Source organism: Fusarium fujikuroi, chromosome FFUJ_chr08 (genome assembly GCF_900079805.1).
Source record: "Fusarium fujikuroi IMI 58289 draft genome, chromosome FFUJ_chr08".
Classification (NCBI taxonomy): domain Eukaryota; kingdom Fungi; phylum Ascomycota; class Sordariomycetes; order Hypocreales; family Nectriaceae; genus Fusarium; species Fusarium fujikuroi.
Genome location: NC_036629.1, coordinates 467,247 through 480,446, shown reverse-complemented (window position 1 = coordinate 480,446; position 13,200 = coordinate 467,247). Strand labels below are relative to the sequence as shown.

The following is a 13,200-nucleotide window of genomic DNA, read 5'->3' as shown; positions in this document are numbered from 1 at the left end:
ACATCCATCAATATCCCAAGTTCTCCCTTCTTGTAGGAGGAGGAGGCGGGGGCTTCTTGGCTCGGTTGGGAGGGGGAGGCGGTGGCTTCTTTCCGAGAGCCAGGCCGCTTGTGCTTCGGCTTAGACTTCCATAGCTAGTCGCAGGGCTGGCAGCGCGGTGTTCCCAGTCAGGGCTGCCGCTTCTGCTTGTTGAAACATCGTCAGAGAATACATCATCGTGGCGTCCGTATGAACCGCTGTCAGTAGCAACGCGAGCAAGGGGAGCACCTGGAACTCTGAGATTGGCCAGTGGTGTAGCTGTAGATGAGGAGCGGCCTTCAAATGTTGAGGCGCGTCCAATCGGGGGTCGTGCAGGTTGGGGAGGGGGAGGCGCAAGACGGCTTCCGGGGGAACGGTTGGGAATGCGAGCAGGTTCTTGTTCAGCCTCTGGCTCCTCGTAGACCGCCTGATGGCGAGGCTCTTGCCAAGAACGAGCGGTGTTTGATCGGCTTCGACCGATCTTGGGAGCACTGGTAGGCGAAGACGCAGCTCCAGCCCAGTTCTGGCGAACACGACGCAACTCTTCGGCGCAGCGCTCATGGTAATCGAGCTCAGCGTCGAGGAATTGGGTCAGGGATGTAATGTTGTCCACCTCGGATTCCTTGATGTCCTGCATACGACGAAGGACATCCTCGCTGGTCTCCTCAAATTTGGCCTTGTTCATGCGAACTTCTTCTTCGATGCGGAAATCGTCGCGGCGGGCCTTTTGCAGCTTGTTGGTGCTGGCGTCGTAGGCGAGACGGCGGTTCTCAAGCTTCTTGCGGGCGTTCTACTCTTGTTAGCAGGCGTATAGTCAAGCAATCGAGTAACATACCTGGTACTCTCGCATCATTGCCAGACTCCTCTCGAGGTTGTCCAGCCAAGTGGCATTGGCGCAGTCTACGTAGGAATCTTGGATGCCACCAATGCGCTCGTTGGCGCGACCCAAGGACAACAGGCAGTTTCCGAACTCGGACTCTTGCTCGAAATCCTCGCCATGGGTAGCCATTGTACGGCCAAGAGCCGCCATGGGAGTGCCGCGCTCTTTGTTATCCAGAAGCTCGTTGCGTTGAGACAACCATTTAACGTAGCCGCTCATTGATCGTTGCATGCGCTCCATGCCTGGGGTCGTTAGCCGTCGAAAAGTTAATGATGCACGGGGAACAAACCGTCTTGACGGAGAGCCATTTCGGTCTCTAGGTTCTTGAACTCATCAGAATGAGCCGTTCGGGCTTCACCACCCATCCTTTCACCAGCCCATTGAAAGGCTCGGTCAATCTTCTTTGTGAAATGCATATTGACTCGTTCGGTATCGTAATGTCGGATCCAGTCCGATAGTTATTCGCGGGGTCGTCTGGCGCCGTCGCTACAATGCAAAAGTATAACGAGGGACAGAGGCAAGTTGTAGAAGTAAAAGAAAGAATCTTGAGAGCGAGAGACGGGGTAATGAATGATTGCAGAGGACGAACAAGGGGTAGAAGAGGGATGGGATGCTGGGGTGGCGAACAGTTGGGGCGTCTGATGGAAAAGGGCACGACCTTGAAGGTCTTGACTGAACAAACCAAACCAATCCTTGACTGGTTCTGGTGATGCGACCTCAAGCCCGTTGGGAGTGAGCGTCTTCAGGGGTGCTTGTAGTGGTGTGGAGGTGAGGTTGGGGAGCCCAGCCCCGAGCTTTAAGGGAAAGCCCCCTGAAAAGTCCCAAGCTACAGTGCGTTGCAGTAGTTTAGCTTATCTTATCGCCCTGCAGAGGGCAGTGAACTCAACTCAGCGGGGACCGAAAGTCTCAGGAATTGCATTCATTTTTATGAAACAGCGCCCGAGCAAACAAAGCGAATTATTGAAACAGCAATTACAGGTGACGTTTATTATTGAGTCTGTGGAATCCATATCCCGTCTGACCAGGAGAGACGTGGTGCCATGGGCAGGCGATGGGAAAGCCAAGAATGGCATGAGAAATGAAATGCTGAGGCGAATCGACCCCAAGATTCGGTCGAGGCAATTTTAGATTATAACCTACGGGCACTTGACTGAACTCTCTTGGCTGGACTGGCCAGACTGGCTGGGCGCTTCAGACATGGCGCGGCTAGAAAATTGATCTGTGGACCATTCGATCTGGAGCATCGTGTAGAGATGACACGGTGACTGTATCGCGCTGACGTATTGTACAGTCAGAGTTTCTGAAAATAGGACAGGACAATCGCTACAAGACGACGTACGTGATGTAGAGAGTCTGTACCCGGAGCGAGCCTGAGCGAGATGGATCCAATCCTGATACGAGTACGGATCAAATCTGTAACCCACGTACTGGCGTCTTGGTGGCCCGTGTCTCCTATGGCCCCTGAGACAACGGCGCCAATAGCCTGCGGTACCGCTACACTAACAACGGGAACTGTCTCCGGCTGGGAAAGCCAAGTTGGTGATCCCCACCACGAGATAGCGAAATGGAACCTACGCCGTTGACTTCTTTATCTGGAGGTTAAGGACAAGGGTAGATAGATAAGTTGATTGAATGTTGCGTACAGAGTATATAGACCGCTATAGTTCACGGATTGTCCGTCAAATCAATCAAGATGCCGTGCATCATGTCGTTGACCGCGACTTGAACTAAGGTAGAGAAGAAAACTCTGAAAGTTTCTTTAAGCATACCATTCTCCATAAACTAACCTTACTAAAAAGGTTCGTCGTTGGGACAGTCGACACCACCATTTGGACTCCTTCTCCCTCTCCTTCTCTCTCTGTCCGTCAATACCACCCACGGCTGATCTTAACAGCAGTGTCGGCCCGTCCAACCCATCACCAACCTCACACCTTTTTCTTTCTCACGTTACCCTCGCGTGCCCTCTCCGACCCCGCTTCAAAGGTACAGTAAGAGCCGCAGGGCAGGAAAGTGATCGACCAGGTTCGACTCTATCGTTATCTCGTTCTAGAAGACCCCAACCTCCAGCCTCGTTGGGAATAGTTAGAACTGTGCGTCGCCTAAAAAGGGCCTCGCCCCCCTCATTCTTTACCCGCTCCACTATATACGGGGGGAGCACCCAGACCATTCCTCCAACTCTCCACCAACGAGCTTGCGTAATACTTCACGGGAGGAGGGGGGAAAAAAGCACGCAAGATATTGGATTTCAACCCGGATACTGTGTGGTCTGTTACATTGAAGGGTACGACGACGATAGAAAAGCTTTTCCACTTGCCGATCTCCTTCCCATGCTTTCGTCTGACACCAAGAAAAAGCTTGGCCTTGGGATTCATGCGCTAAAGATACCGTAGACTCTTCTGGCTCAGACTTCCCCAGAATTCTAAGGGAGGCCCGATTTGGCGCGCGCCAGTAGGTGTTATTGGATGATCCATATTTTCCTTGAGGCAGTGCTATTTTTGCAATGATCTTCATTCATTGCGATCCGCGCTGGTGAAACGTACATGTGCGCCATTTGAGACAATTGCGTGGCACAAGTGATGTGATCTGTAGGGTATGGACGTCTCGATTTTAAGGGTTGAGCAAGGGTGATACCATGATTGACGTCTGTCAGCATCCCTTGTCTCATCTGGAAGGTCCCTTAACCAGTTGAATCTGTAACTCGGTAGTTCGGTAAGAATGGCTAGTGAAGGGTCTGTCTGTCAACATCAATGTCGGCGTTTAATGCTATGTACTCGTCGGGTACATCATGACACTCTCATCCGTCCAGCCACTCCTCAGTATATACACTTTCCGCAATATCCGCACTCTTGATCACACGCAGCATAATCGCTGTCACTGTCACTATCCGATTGCGCCGCCATCAACTCTTCCTCGCGCTCCGAGTCCTCCGGATCCTTCTTCTCACTCCCCAACCAAGCCTCCCATTGCTTCCTGACAGGTTCAGACAAGACGTCACCCGCATCCGACAGCTGTTTGCGGATCTCGAGAGAATCGCTGTTGGACCATACGATCTCCAACTTACCATCCTTTGACGCGTGGGCCTTGTCAATTATGAGGCGCAGGAGTGCAGCGAGACGCTTGAGCGATGGCTGGTTGAGATCCTGCCATTCGGTGATGTCGGCTTTGACATTCTTGATCTCAATGTTGGAGTCTCTGAAGAGACCTCTCTCGTGGTAGGCGAGTAGGAATTGCGTGACTTGAGCGATCCACAAGCGTGGAAGTTGTTCGCCTAGGTGATCCTTTTCACGAGCCATGATCGATCGCGTCTTCAAGTCGAAGATGCTGCTTTGAGGGACGGGTTCACCTCCCTCTGACACTTTGAGTTTGCCAGTGCCGTTTGACAGTGATTCAGTGATGCCGAGACTTTCCAAATCGTTGAAAGTGTATCCCTTCATGGTCTTGGCGACAGGACTGGACGAAGTGTACCCATCGCCTTCGAAGCGGACCATGAGATCAAGACCACCGAATTGATACGAAAGGATTCGCTGATGGGAGGTCGAGCGCTTGACCGAAGAGTCCCATGTGGTGTATGCCTCTGGGAATGTATGCCCGAATCCTCGTACGCCTTCAATCTTCTCGCGAGGCGAATTCTCTCTGCGAATGAGATGGACAGTGTCGCCGACCCTTTCAACGAGAATGCGAAACGAACGATCCAGATCAACACCTCGAGCAAAGCGCAGGAGGTTCCCGATCGTGCTTCCGCATGCAACGATGTTGACAGGGCTAGGGCTGGGATTCATCTTCATAACAGAGACAATAGCAGGCTCAAGTGGATGTTTGGGGTAAGCTGCTGCGTTGACATCGCGATAATACTCGCCAGCGTCACCAGGTAATTTATTTGGGCCCTTGATAGGCGTCCATCTTGGAGGTTGACCTGTACATGTTAGACGTGCTGTTTTTTTCGAGTGGCTCACATACCTGGGATGATGATCTCGGGAGAAGATGAGCTGATCCAGTTGTAGGATGCGACTACTTTGGCGTTCTCAATTTTCACGTGGTCACCATCGCTTTTGAGGCTATCTTGGGTAATGCGCTCAATTACATCTCCGAGTGGAGGTGCTGGCGACGGAGTCACAGGCGCGGGTGCCCGCCATGCGCGCGAGCTTGCTTGACGGCGTCCGTACATCATGAAGTGAGTTTTATGAATGAGAAATAAATGAGAATGTTATGTTAGGTATGATTGATAGACTGGAGCTCGCGAAGATTGGATGAATGAGGCTGATGAGCTGCTGGAAAATGAAAACAGACACCTTATATGTTCTCAAATACCATTCCCTTCTTCTGCGTAGCACCAGGAGGCCTACCAGACAATCAATGGGAATATGCCACAGTGTTTGCCTAATCGCTGCATTAATTAATTACACTTTGCCCATCCTTTGTTGGTTGCGACGATGTTGGCCTGTTTCCCGGCCTGCTGGGCTGTGAAAAATGGGCAGGCATTCTTCACACGTCTCTCAACCAGGGTGCCGAAAACAAACTATCCAACTTGCAAAAGTACTTCAAGTTTGTATGAAGAACTGTACAAATGTCTATGTATTCTTCCCATTTTAATTGAAGTCTTGCTGTACTGCACCGGAGTTGACTGCCAGTCGATGTCTCCGCCGTGAGCTGTGGGAGGCCGACCAAAACAACTCAGAGCCTGATTGACAGCGAATTAAATGTCTTTTTCAATGTCGCATCACACGGTAGGCTTTGTCGGCCCCATGCATTCTGTTGGCCGTCGTGGCGATGCTGGTTGGGTGAAGTCAAGGCAGACAGACAGACAGCTTCATTCACAGTACAAATGGAGGCTGCACTCACTCACTCACTTTCTCAGTGGTATCGTATCCCTCTAAGATCATCAGTTTTAATTCCATCAGAGAATTCATCATCCTGATCATCTTATCTCGGCATCATCACTATCGCTGCCATGGTTCTAGTACAAGACGCATCTGGCTCTCGAGCCGCAAAGCTCATCAAGACCTTCTGGGCCGTCATCAAAGGCGAACAGCAAATCATCAATGCACACTCCGCAAAGTTATTTGCACAAGCTTGTGAGATCTACAGGAGCAAGAACTCGCCTGTCAAATTTGTCGAGGTCCTGATCTCGAACCCTGCCGGCATCGCGGCGTTGGAGAGAGTAGTCCGCGTCGACTTGACTTTTAGCTTCATAAACACCACTGCCTTGCCGTTTCTCCTAACGCTATCGGATGAGGGCGTCGCTTCTCTCAGCAATGGTGGATTCCTTCGCCAGATGCTGACGGCTATTCTGGAGCCGGTGACCTTTTGGACTGCTGCCGTGGGCGCTTACCATAATGACAAACTCGACAATGTCGGGCTTGAGGCATTTGCCTGGCTGTGCCTACAGATTGTCTCTGATCAAACGAGCTTTGGAATCCATAAACAAGCAGTCAAAGAATTGATGGACAGCAAGTCTCTTCTCAAATCGCAGTCGCCCGAGGTGAGAAAGACCGCATACCGCATCGATAAGATCATCAAGATCTTTGCCCAACCCGAAATTGCATCCAACGGAGTCACTCCTGGAGGACGTCACGACAATGATCATGCCAACTTTCGCGATATCTCAATTTATCCGACCTCTGAAGAACTTCTGTCGACCGATCCTCCGTATCTCCAGCGACTGGGGGAGGTTTTTGATAAGCCAATGGAGACCCGAAGTCAGAGCTACCGTGACTGGCTCTTCCGTCTCCTTCGCGAGGACATGCTCTCTGAGCTTCGCGAAGATCTTCAAGTCGCGATGAGTCAGAAGAAGGGCAAGCGCCGTCCTGTTGCTTTGGCGCAATTGAGACTGGTTGGCATCAATACCGACCATGACATTGAGACCAAGCACATCCCGCCATATGCTCTCTACTTCGCGTGCCAGCAGGGCATTAATTTTCCGCCTAAAGTATCAGAAAGCGGGAAGAAGGCGTTTATAGAAGAGTCCAAGAATTTTATGAAACAAGATTCTTTCGGTGCGCTCTGTTGCAACGGCTCCATCATCGCATTCGGGTCGCTTGTCAGAGACGTCGCCAATCTCCTCAAGACACCACCCATCATCGGTATCAAGTTTAGCGATGGCTCAGGTCTCGAGAAGGCGATAGCAGCCCTCCAAGGCCCTTTCAAGGATAAAGTCAAGTTCTTTATCGTAGACACGGCTACCTTTGCCTATGAGCCGATTCTCCAGCGATTGAAGACCATCGCCGAGTTCCCACTCGAAGCTCAATTGATCGATGCGGAGCAACCTGCTCAGGATGGACCGAGATCAACGTCATTGGACGCCCTGCCACATCAGCTCCGTGCTGCTTTGGACTCGGGGCGTAAAATCAAGATGCCTCCAGGTTTGAAGCTGAAAAAAGACATCTATTTACAGGGCGCTCAGCTGAGATCGTTCATTCATGGCATCAGCAGCAACCTGGCTCTCATTCAAGGCCCACCTGGTACAGGAAAGTCATTCTTGGGCGCACTCATTCTCTTGACTATCCTACGATTGAGCAAGTCGCGTATCCTTGTTCTGAGCTATACGAACCACGCCCTTGACCAGTTTTTGGAGGATCTGATGGACATTGGCATCAGCTCAGATCAAATGGTTCGTCTGGGCTCCAAGTTTACTGAAGCCACCAAACCCACTCTTCTGAGAGAATACGACGGTCAAAAGAGGTATTGGTTGAAGCCGGAGGAGAGAAATATCCTCAATTCACTTCGCGTCAATGAAACAAATCTCAGCGCGGAGCTTCAAGAATGCAGCAGAAAGCTCGCTGCACGAGAGGCTCATCCGGCCGATATCCTGGAACACCTGGAGCTTTCCGAAAATTTCAGCATCGCATGGGAAGCTTTTCAAGTGCCAGAAGACGACGGGTTCAAGATGGTTGGTTCGGATGGTAAAACAATTGAACCGGCCGATGTTTACAAATTTTGGCTGGGCGGCGGTGATGTCAATCGTCTCGGACACCTCAGCGCATCTCTCGACCCGAGAACCCGTACCGTTTGGAATGCGCCGCTCGCTGTGAGAAAGCAATGTCATTATGAGTGGTCTCAAATGGTTCGTGAGGAACAGAGCGCCCGTTTCGTTGAACTGAGCCAGCGATTCAGTGATGTGAGGACCGAGATCAAGAGTATCCTTGACGAGCGCGGACGAAGAGTTCTCCAGGATAAACAAATCATCGCATGCACAACAACCGCGGCAGCAATGTACCAGTCAATCATTGAAACCGCCAATCCCGACGTCATCTTGGTTGAAGAAGCGGGAGAAATTCTCGAAGCGCATATTATTACAGCCATGAGTGCTTCAGTCAAGCAGCTCATACTCATCGGAGATCACAAGCAGCTCAGGCCAAAGGTCGGCAATTATTTGTTGACGAAGGAAAAAGGCGAAGGCTACGATCTGAACGTGTCGCTCTTCGAAAGACTTGTTATCCAGGGTCGCCATTTCACAGCCCTTGAAGAGCAGCACCGCAGTCATCCAGATATCTCACAATACCCTCGCATGCTAGCCTATCCCGAACTAAAGGACATGCCATCAACTTCAGACCGCCAGCCGATCCGAGGATTGAAGAGTCGAGTTACATTTGTTCATCATGAACGACCGGAGGATACCATGGACGATGTCGCTGAGCGCCGGGACCCTACTGCCAAAGCCAGCAAAAAAAACCTTCACGAGGCTATGATGGTTCTCCGAATGGTGCGGTACCTATCGCAGAATGGATACAAGACTGAGAACATGGTTGTTCTCACGCCATATCTGGGCCAATTATTCCTTTTGAAGGAGACTCTTCGGAAGGAAATGGATCCCTGGCTAAATGATGTTGACAACCATGACCTGGTGCGTGCGGGACTGGTCACCCAGGCGGCAGCCAAAGTGAACAAGAAGCCGCTGCGTCTCTCAACAATTGGTAAGTCAACCGACAGTCCCCATGAATTAAATGCTGACAATATAGATAACTATCAAGGAGAAGAATGCGATATCGTCATCGTCTCACTAACACGCAGCAACGTATCGGGAGACATTGGATTTCTGTACGCTCGCGAACGACTAGTCGTCCTTCTATCACGAGCCAGAAACGGCATGATTCTCTTTGGAAACATGGAGACATTCATGAAAAGCAAGAAGGGCGGTAAAATGTGGACGCAGTATTTCGATGCGCTGAAGATGAATAATTCCATATTCGATGGAGTGCCTATCCATTGCGAGCGCCACCCTGAGACGTCCATGTTGTTGAAGCTGCCGGAAGACTTTGATAAGAAGTGTCCCGATGGAGGATGTGCCGAACCCTGGTAAGTCTAACTCTGCCCTTTTTTTTCTTTGGTATCGCACTTGTTATAACATCTCTAACCTCTCTAGTAACGCCCCGTTGAGTTGCGGCAAGCACAAGTGTCAGCGACGCTGCCATAGAGTGCAGGACCACTCAAAGATCCAATGCTTTGCCAAAGTCGACAGAAAGTGCGATAAAGGCCATACGACGAAGGCCCCATGCGGAAATAAGACCAAAGTCTGCGCGACCTGCATCAAAGAGGAGGAAGAAAATCAGCGACGTATCGAACGCAAACTCGAACTCGAACGACAGCGCCAGGAGGATGATGAGAGGCGTATCAGACGTGATCTCGAATTGGAACGGAAACGCCAAAAGCTCCAAGACAATTATCGCCTGCAGTTACAACAGATTGAAGATGAGATTGACCATCGCCGTCGAACTATGAAGTACGAGTCTGAAGAGAAGAAGCATGCGGACGAGCTCAAACAAAGGAAGGAGGAGCTTGAGTCTCTTCGACAAGCTGAAAGCAACAAGAAGAAGATGAAGGCAAACCAGAAAACCAGTCCACCGCCTCAGGCTGCTCCTCAGTTCGATGCTATCTCCAGTGCAGCCAAAGAGTGGAAGAACATGAAAGAGGTTGAAGGTGCACGCGACGCTGCCCTGGATAAGCTGATGGGAATGATCGGTCTAGAGTCTGTGAAAGACCAGATACTGTCGATCAAGTCCACGGTCGACACCAAGATACGTCAAGGGTTCTCTCTTGGTGATGAGAGATGGAGTTGCTCACTACTAGGCAATCCAGGTACAGGTAAGTGCATCAGAGACACAAGCAGCACAATGAATGACTCCAACTGACTTCTCTACAGGCAAGACGACAGTGGCCAGAATATTTGCCGAATTCCTCACAACAATCGGCGCAATTGCAGGAAGCTGCTTCAAGGAAGTCACTGGCTCTAAACTCGCCAACATGGGAGTCACTGGCTGTGAGAAGCTCATTGAGGATGTCAACAACAACGGTGGCGGATGTGTATTTATCGACGAAGCATACCAGCTGTCATCTGGCAACAGTCCCGGCGGCAAGGCTGTACTAGATTATCTCCTGGCAGAGGTCGAGAACCTGAGAGGAAAGGTCGTGTTTGTCTTGGCAGGATATAGCAAGGAGATGGAGTCGTTCTTCTCTCACAATCCGGGCATTCCCAGTCGATTTCCCATTGAGATGAAGTTTGAGGACTACACAGATAAAGAACTTCTCCAGATTCTCCAGCTACAGATCCATCGCAAGTTCGACGGTAGAATGGCTGTTGAGCAAGGAAGCGATGGACTATTCTGCCGGATTGCCGTACGCCGGGTCGGTCATGGTCGTGGAAAGAATGGGTTCGGTAATGCGCGCGCCATAGAAAACTGCCTTCAGAAGATCAGCCAACGACAATCAGCACGTCTGAGAAGGGAACGCCGAGCCGGCAAGAAGCCAAATGATTTGCTCCTCACTCAAGAAGACATCATTGGGCCAGAACCTTCCGAGGCATTGCTGAACAGCAAGGCTTACCGAGAGCTCAAAGCCCTGATCGGATTGCAGGAAGTCAAAGATGCACTTGGTGTGCTCATGGACACCTTGAGAACAAACTTCGAGCGTGAGCTTGCAGAGCAGCCTCTAGTAGAGTTCTCGCTCAACAAGGTATTCTTGGGATCGCCCGGCACTGGGAAGACTACTGTGGCAAAGCTCTACGGAGAGATCCTCAAAGATCTGGGACTTCTTTCGAATGGAGAGGTCGTCACTAAGAACCCGGCTGATTTTGTCGGGGCTGCTCTTGGGCAGTCAGAGGCCCAGACCAAGGGTATCCTCGCCGCCACCGTCGGAAAAGTTCTTCTGATTGACGAAGCATACGGACTCTATGGAGGAGGAGGCGTAAATGGCTCGGTCGCTGATCCCTACAAGGCGGCTGTTATCGACACCATCGTCGCAGAGGTTCAAAGCGTACCAGGCGAAGACCGATGTGTCCTACTACTTGGCTACAAGGAGCAGATGGAGGAGATGTTCCAGAACGTCAATCCTGGTCTCAGTCGACGCTTTCCCATCTCGTCTGCCTTTGTCTTTGAAGACTTTGATGATGTTGCTCTGGCAAAGATTCTGGACCTCAAGCTGGGCAAGTCGGGCTTCAAGGCAACAGTCAAGGCCAAGGTTGTCGCACTGGATGTCCTGCGTCGTGCCAGAAACCGCCCGAATTTTGGAAACGCTGGTGAGATCAACATTCTACTGGGAAGAGCTATGGCCAGCCACCAAAAGCGTGTTTCATCCGGACACGTTAAGAAGCATGGGACCTTGGAGCCCATTGACTTTGATCAGGACTTTGACCGCGCTGAAAAGGGTGATACCGACGTCAAGAAACTGTTTGAGGGCGATGTTGGGCGTGAGCATCTTATATCGATCCTTCGAGGGTACCAGATCCGCGTGCGTCAGGCCAAGCAACTGGAAATTGACCCGGAAATCCCCTTCAACTTCCTGTTCCGCGGCCCACCTGGTACAGGAAAGACTACAGCTGCGCGCAAGATGGGCCAGGTGTACTATGATCTGGGCTTCTTGGCTAGCACAGAGGTCATTGAGGTTTCTGCTACTGAGCTCATCGGCCAGTACGTTGGACATACTGGGCCTAAAGTGCAGCAGCTCCTTGACAAAGCTTTGGGGCGGGTCCTTTTCATCGATGAAGCGTATCGACTGGCTTCCGACAGTTCGTTTGCCAGAGAGGCAGTTGATGAGCTTGTGGATTGCGTCACGAAGCCAAAGTATCATGGCAAGCTTATAATTATCCTTGCTGGCTACGTGCAGGACATCAATACTCTGCTGGGCATTAACCCCGGAATGTCTAGTCGGTTCCCGGAAAGCATTGACTTTGACCCTCTCACTCCTGCTAGCTGCATTGAGCTCATGACCAGTCAATTACAAGCCAGCAGATCCAAGCTCAACGGAAAGATACCAGTGGATCTGTCATGTTTGGAGCGTCCTGAAAAGGAATTCTTGACAGAGCTGACTCATAAGTTCAAGGAACTGGCGAAACAGGATAGCTGGGCAAATGCGAGAGATGTCAAAGAACTTGCCAAGAAGATATTTCACAAGTTTGACCTATCTTCTAAGAGCCTGACGCTTACCGAGGAGCTCATTCGCAGCACTATAGACGACATGGTGGCGGAGCGTCGAGGTCGAATGACTGACAAGAAGCCTACTGCTGCGAGTGAGATCGCTAAAGCACTCAATGCTACACCCAATTTCACACCACCTGCAACGACAACCAACGTCACCACACTTACTGAGGAAAAGGAGGAGGAGGAGCCAGAAGACGAGCTCCCAGCCATCACTGTTCCCCAAGGTATACGAGACGCCGGGGTAAGCGATGAAGTTTGGGAACAGCTCCAAAAGGACAAAGAGCAGGAAGCCAAAGATGAAGAGGAAATTCGCCGACTCAAAAAGGCCCAGCAGAATGCAAGTGACGCTGATAGAGAGAAGCTCGTTCGTCGGATTCTGGCTGAGGAGGAGAAACGGAAGAAGATTGAGGCGAGGAAGGCAAAGTTGATGACGATGGGAGTTTGCCTGCTGGATTTAACTGGATTAAACAGGGTGGTGGGTATAGATGCGCTGGAGGGGCGCATTGGATGTCGGATGGAGATGTTGATAATTTGTAGGTATGTACAGCCACCAAGATTGAATGACCAGCCAGCTACCATTGCTATATTTTCAACCCTCTGTTCCCTTGTGCACTGCAATTGGTGAGATTCTCACCGCTGTGTGGCTGTGGCTGCAGCAGTCCGCCAGTCATTGGTAAGAAACGACATGCACGGGCGCTTAGCAAGCCAAGAATCATGCGATGGAGACAAGGCGTACTCCGTATAGAGACCGCCAAGGCAGTTTCAAGCACTTGGTTTGCAAAAACAAATTCATACCCAAGCTACGTTTCTCATCCATTCATCTGCTATTCACTCTGGCTCTCTATCTTTTCAATTGCATTAAGGCCACACTAGTTTGGAGTGTTGTTTGCATCC

The 13,200-nt window shown here is 50.9% G+C and overlaps 3 protein-coding genes; 1 reads left to right on the top strand and 2 right to left on the bottom strand.

Annotated features, from left to right (window-relative positions):
* Positions 1-7: 7 nt before the first annotated feature.
* On the bottom strand, positions 8-1,314 carry FFUJ_13898 (related to lysophosphatidic acid acyltransferase endophilin/SH3GL, involved in synaptic vesicle formation; the record flags this gene model as incomplete). XM_023581490.1 has 3 exons in its annotated part: positions 8-808; positions 854-1,140; positions 1,188-1,314. The coding sequence occupies 3 exons, from the start codon at positions 1,312-1,314 to the stop codon at positions 8-10; spliced, it is 1,215 nt and encodes a 404-aa protein (XP_023434181.1).
* Positions 1,315-3,711: 2,397 nt separating this feature from the next.
* On the bottom strand, positions 3,712-5,063 carry FFUJ_13899 (uncharacterized protein; the record flags this gene model as incomplete). XM_023581489.1 has 2 exons in its annotated part: positions 3,712-4,811; positions 4,856-5,063. The coding sequence occupies 2 exons, from the start codon at positions 5,061-5,063 to the stop codon at positions 3,712-3,714; spliced, it is 1,308 nt and encodes a 435-aa protein (XP_023434180.1).
* A 783-nt stretch (positions 5,064-5,846) lies between these two features.
* Positions 5,847-12,870, top strand: FFUJ_13900 (related to ECM32-DNA dependent ATPase/DNA helicase B; the record flags this gene model as incomplete). XM_023581488.1 has 6 exons in its annotated part: positions 5,847-8,742; positions 8,854-9,190; positions 9,258-9,913; positions 9,971-9,976; positions 10,035-12,781; positions 12,844-12,870. The coding sequence occupies 6 exons, from the start codon at positions 5,847-5,849 to the stop codon at positions 12,868-12,870; spliced, it is 6,669 nt and encodes a 2,222-aa protein (XP_023435181.1).
* Positions 12,871-13,200: the final 330 nt, after the last annotated feature.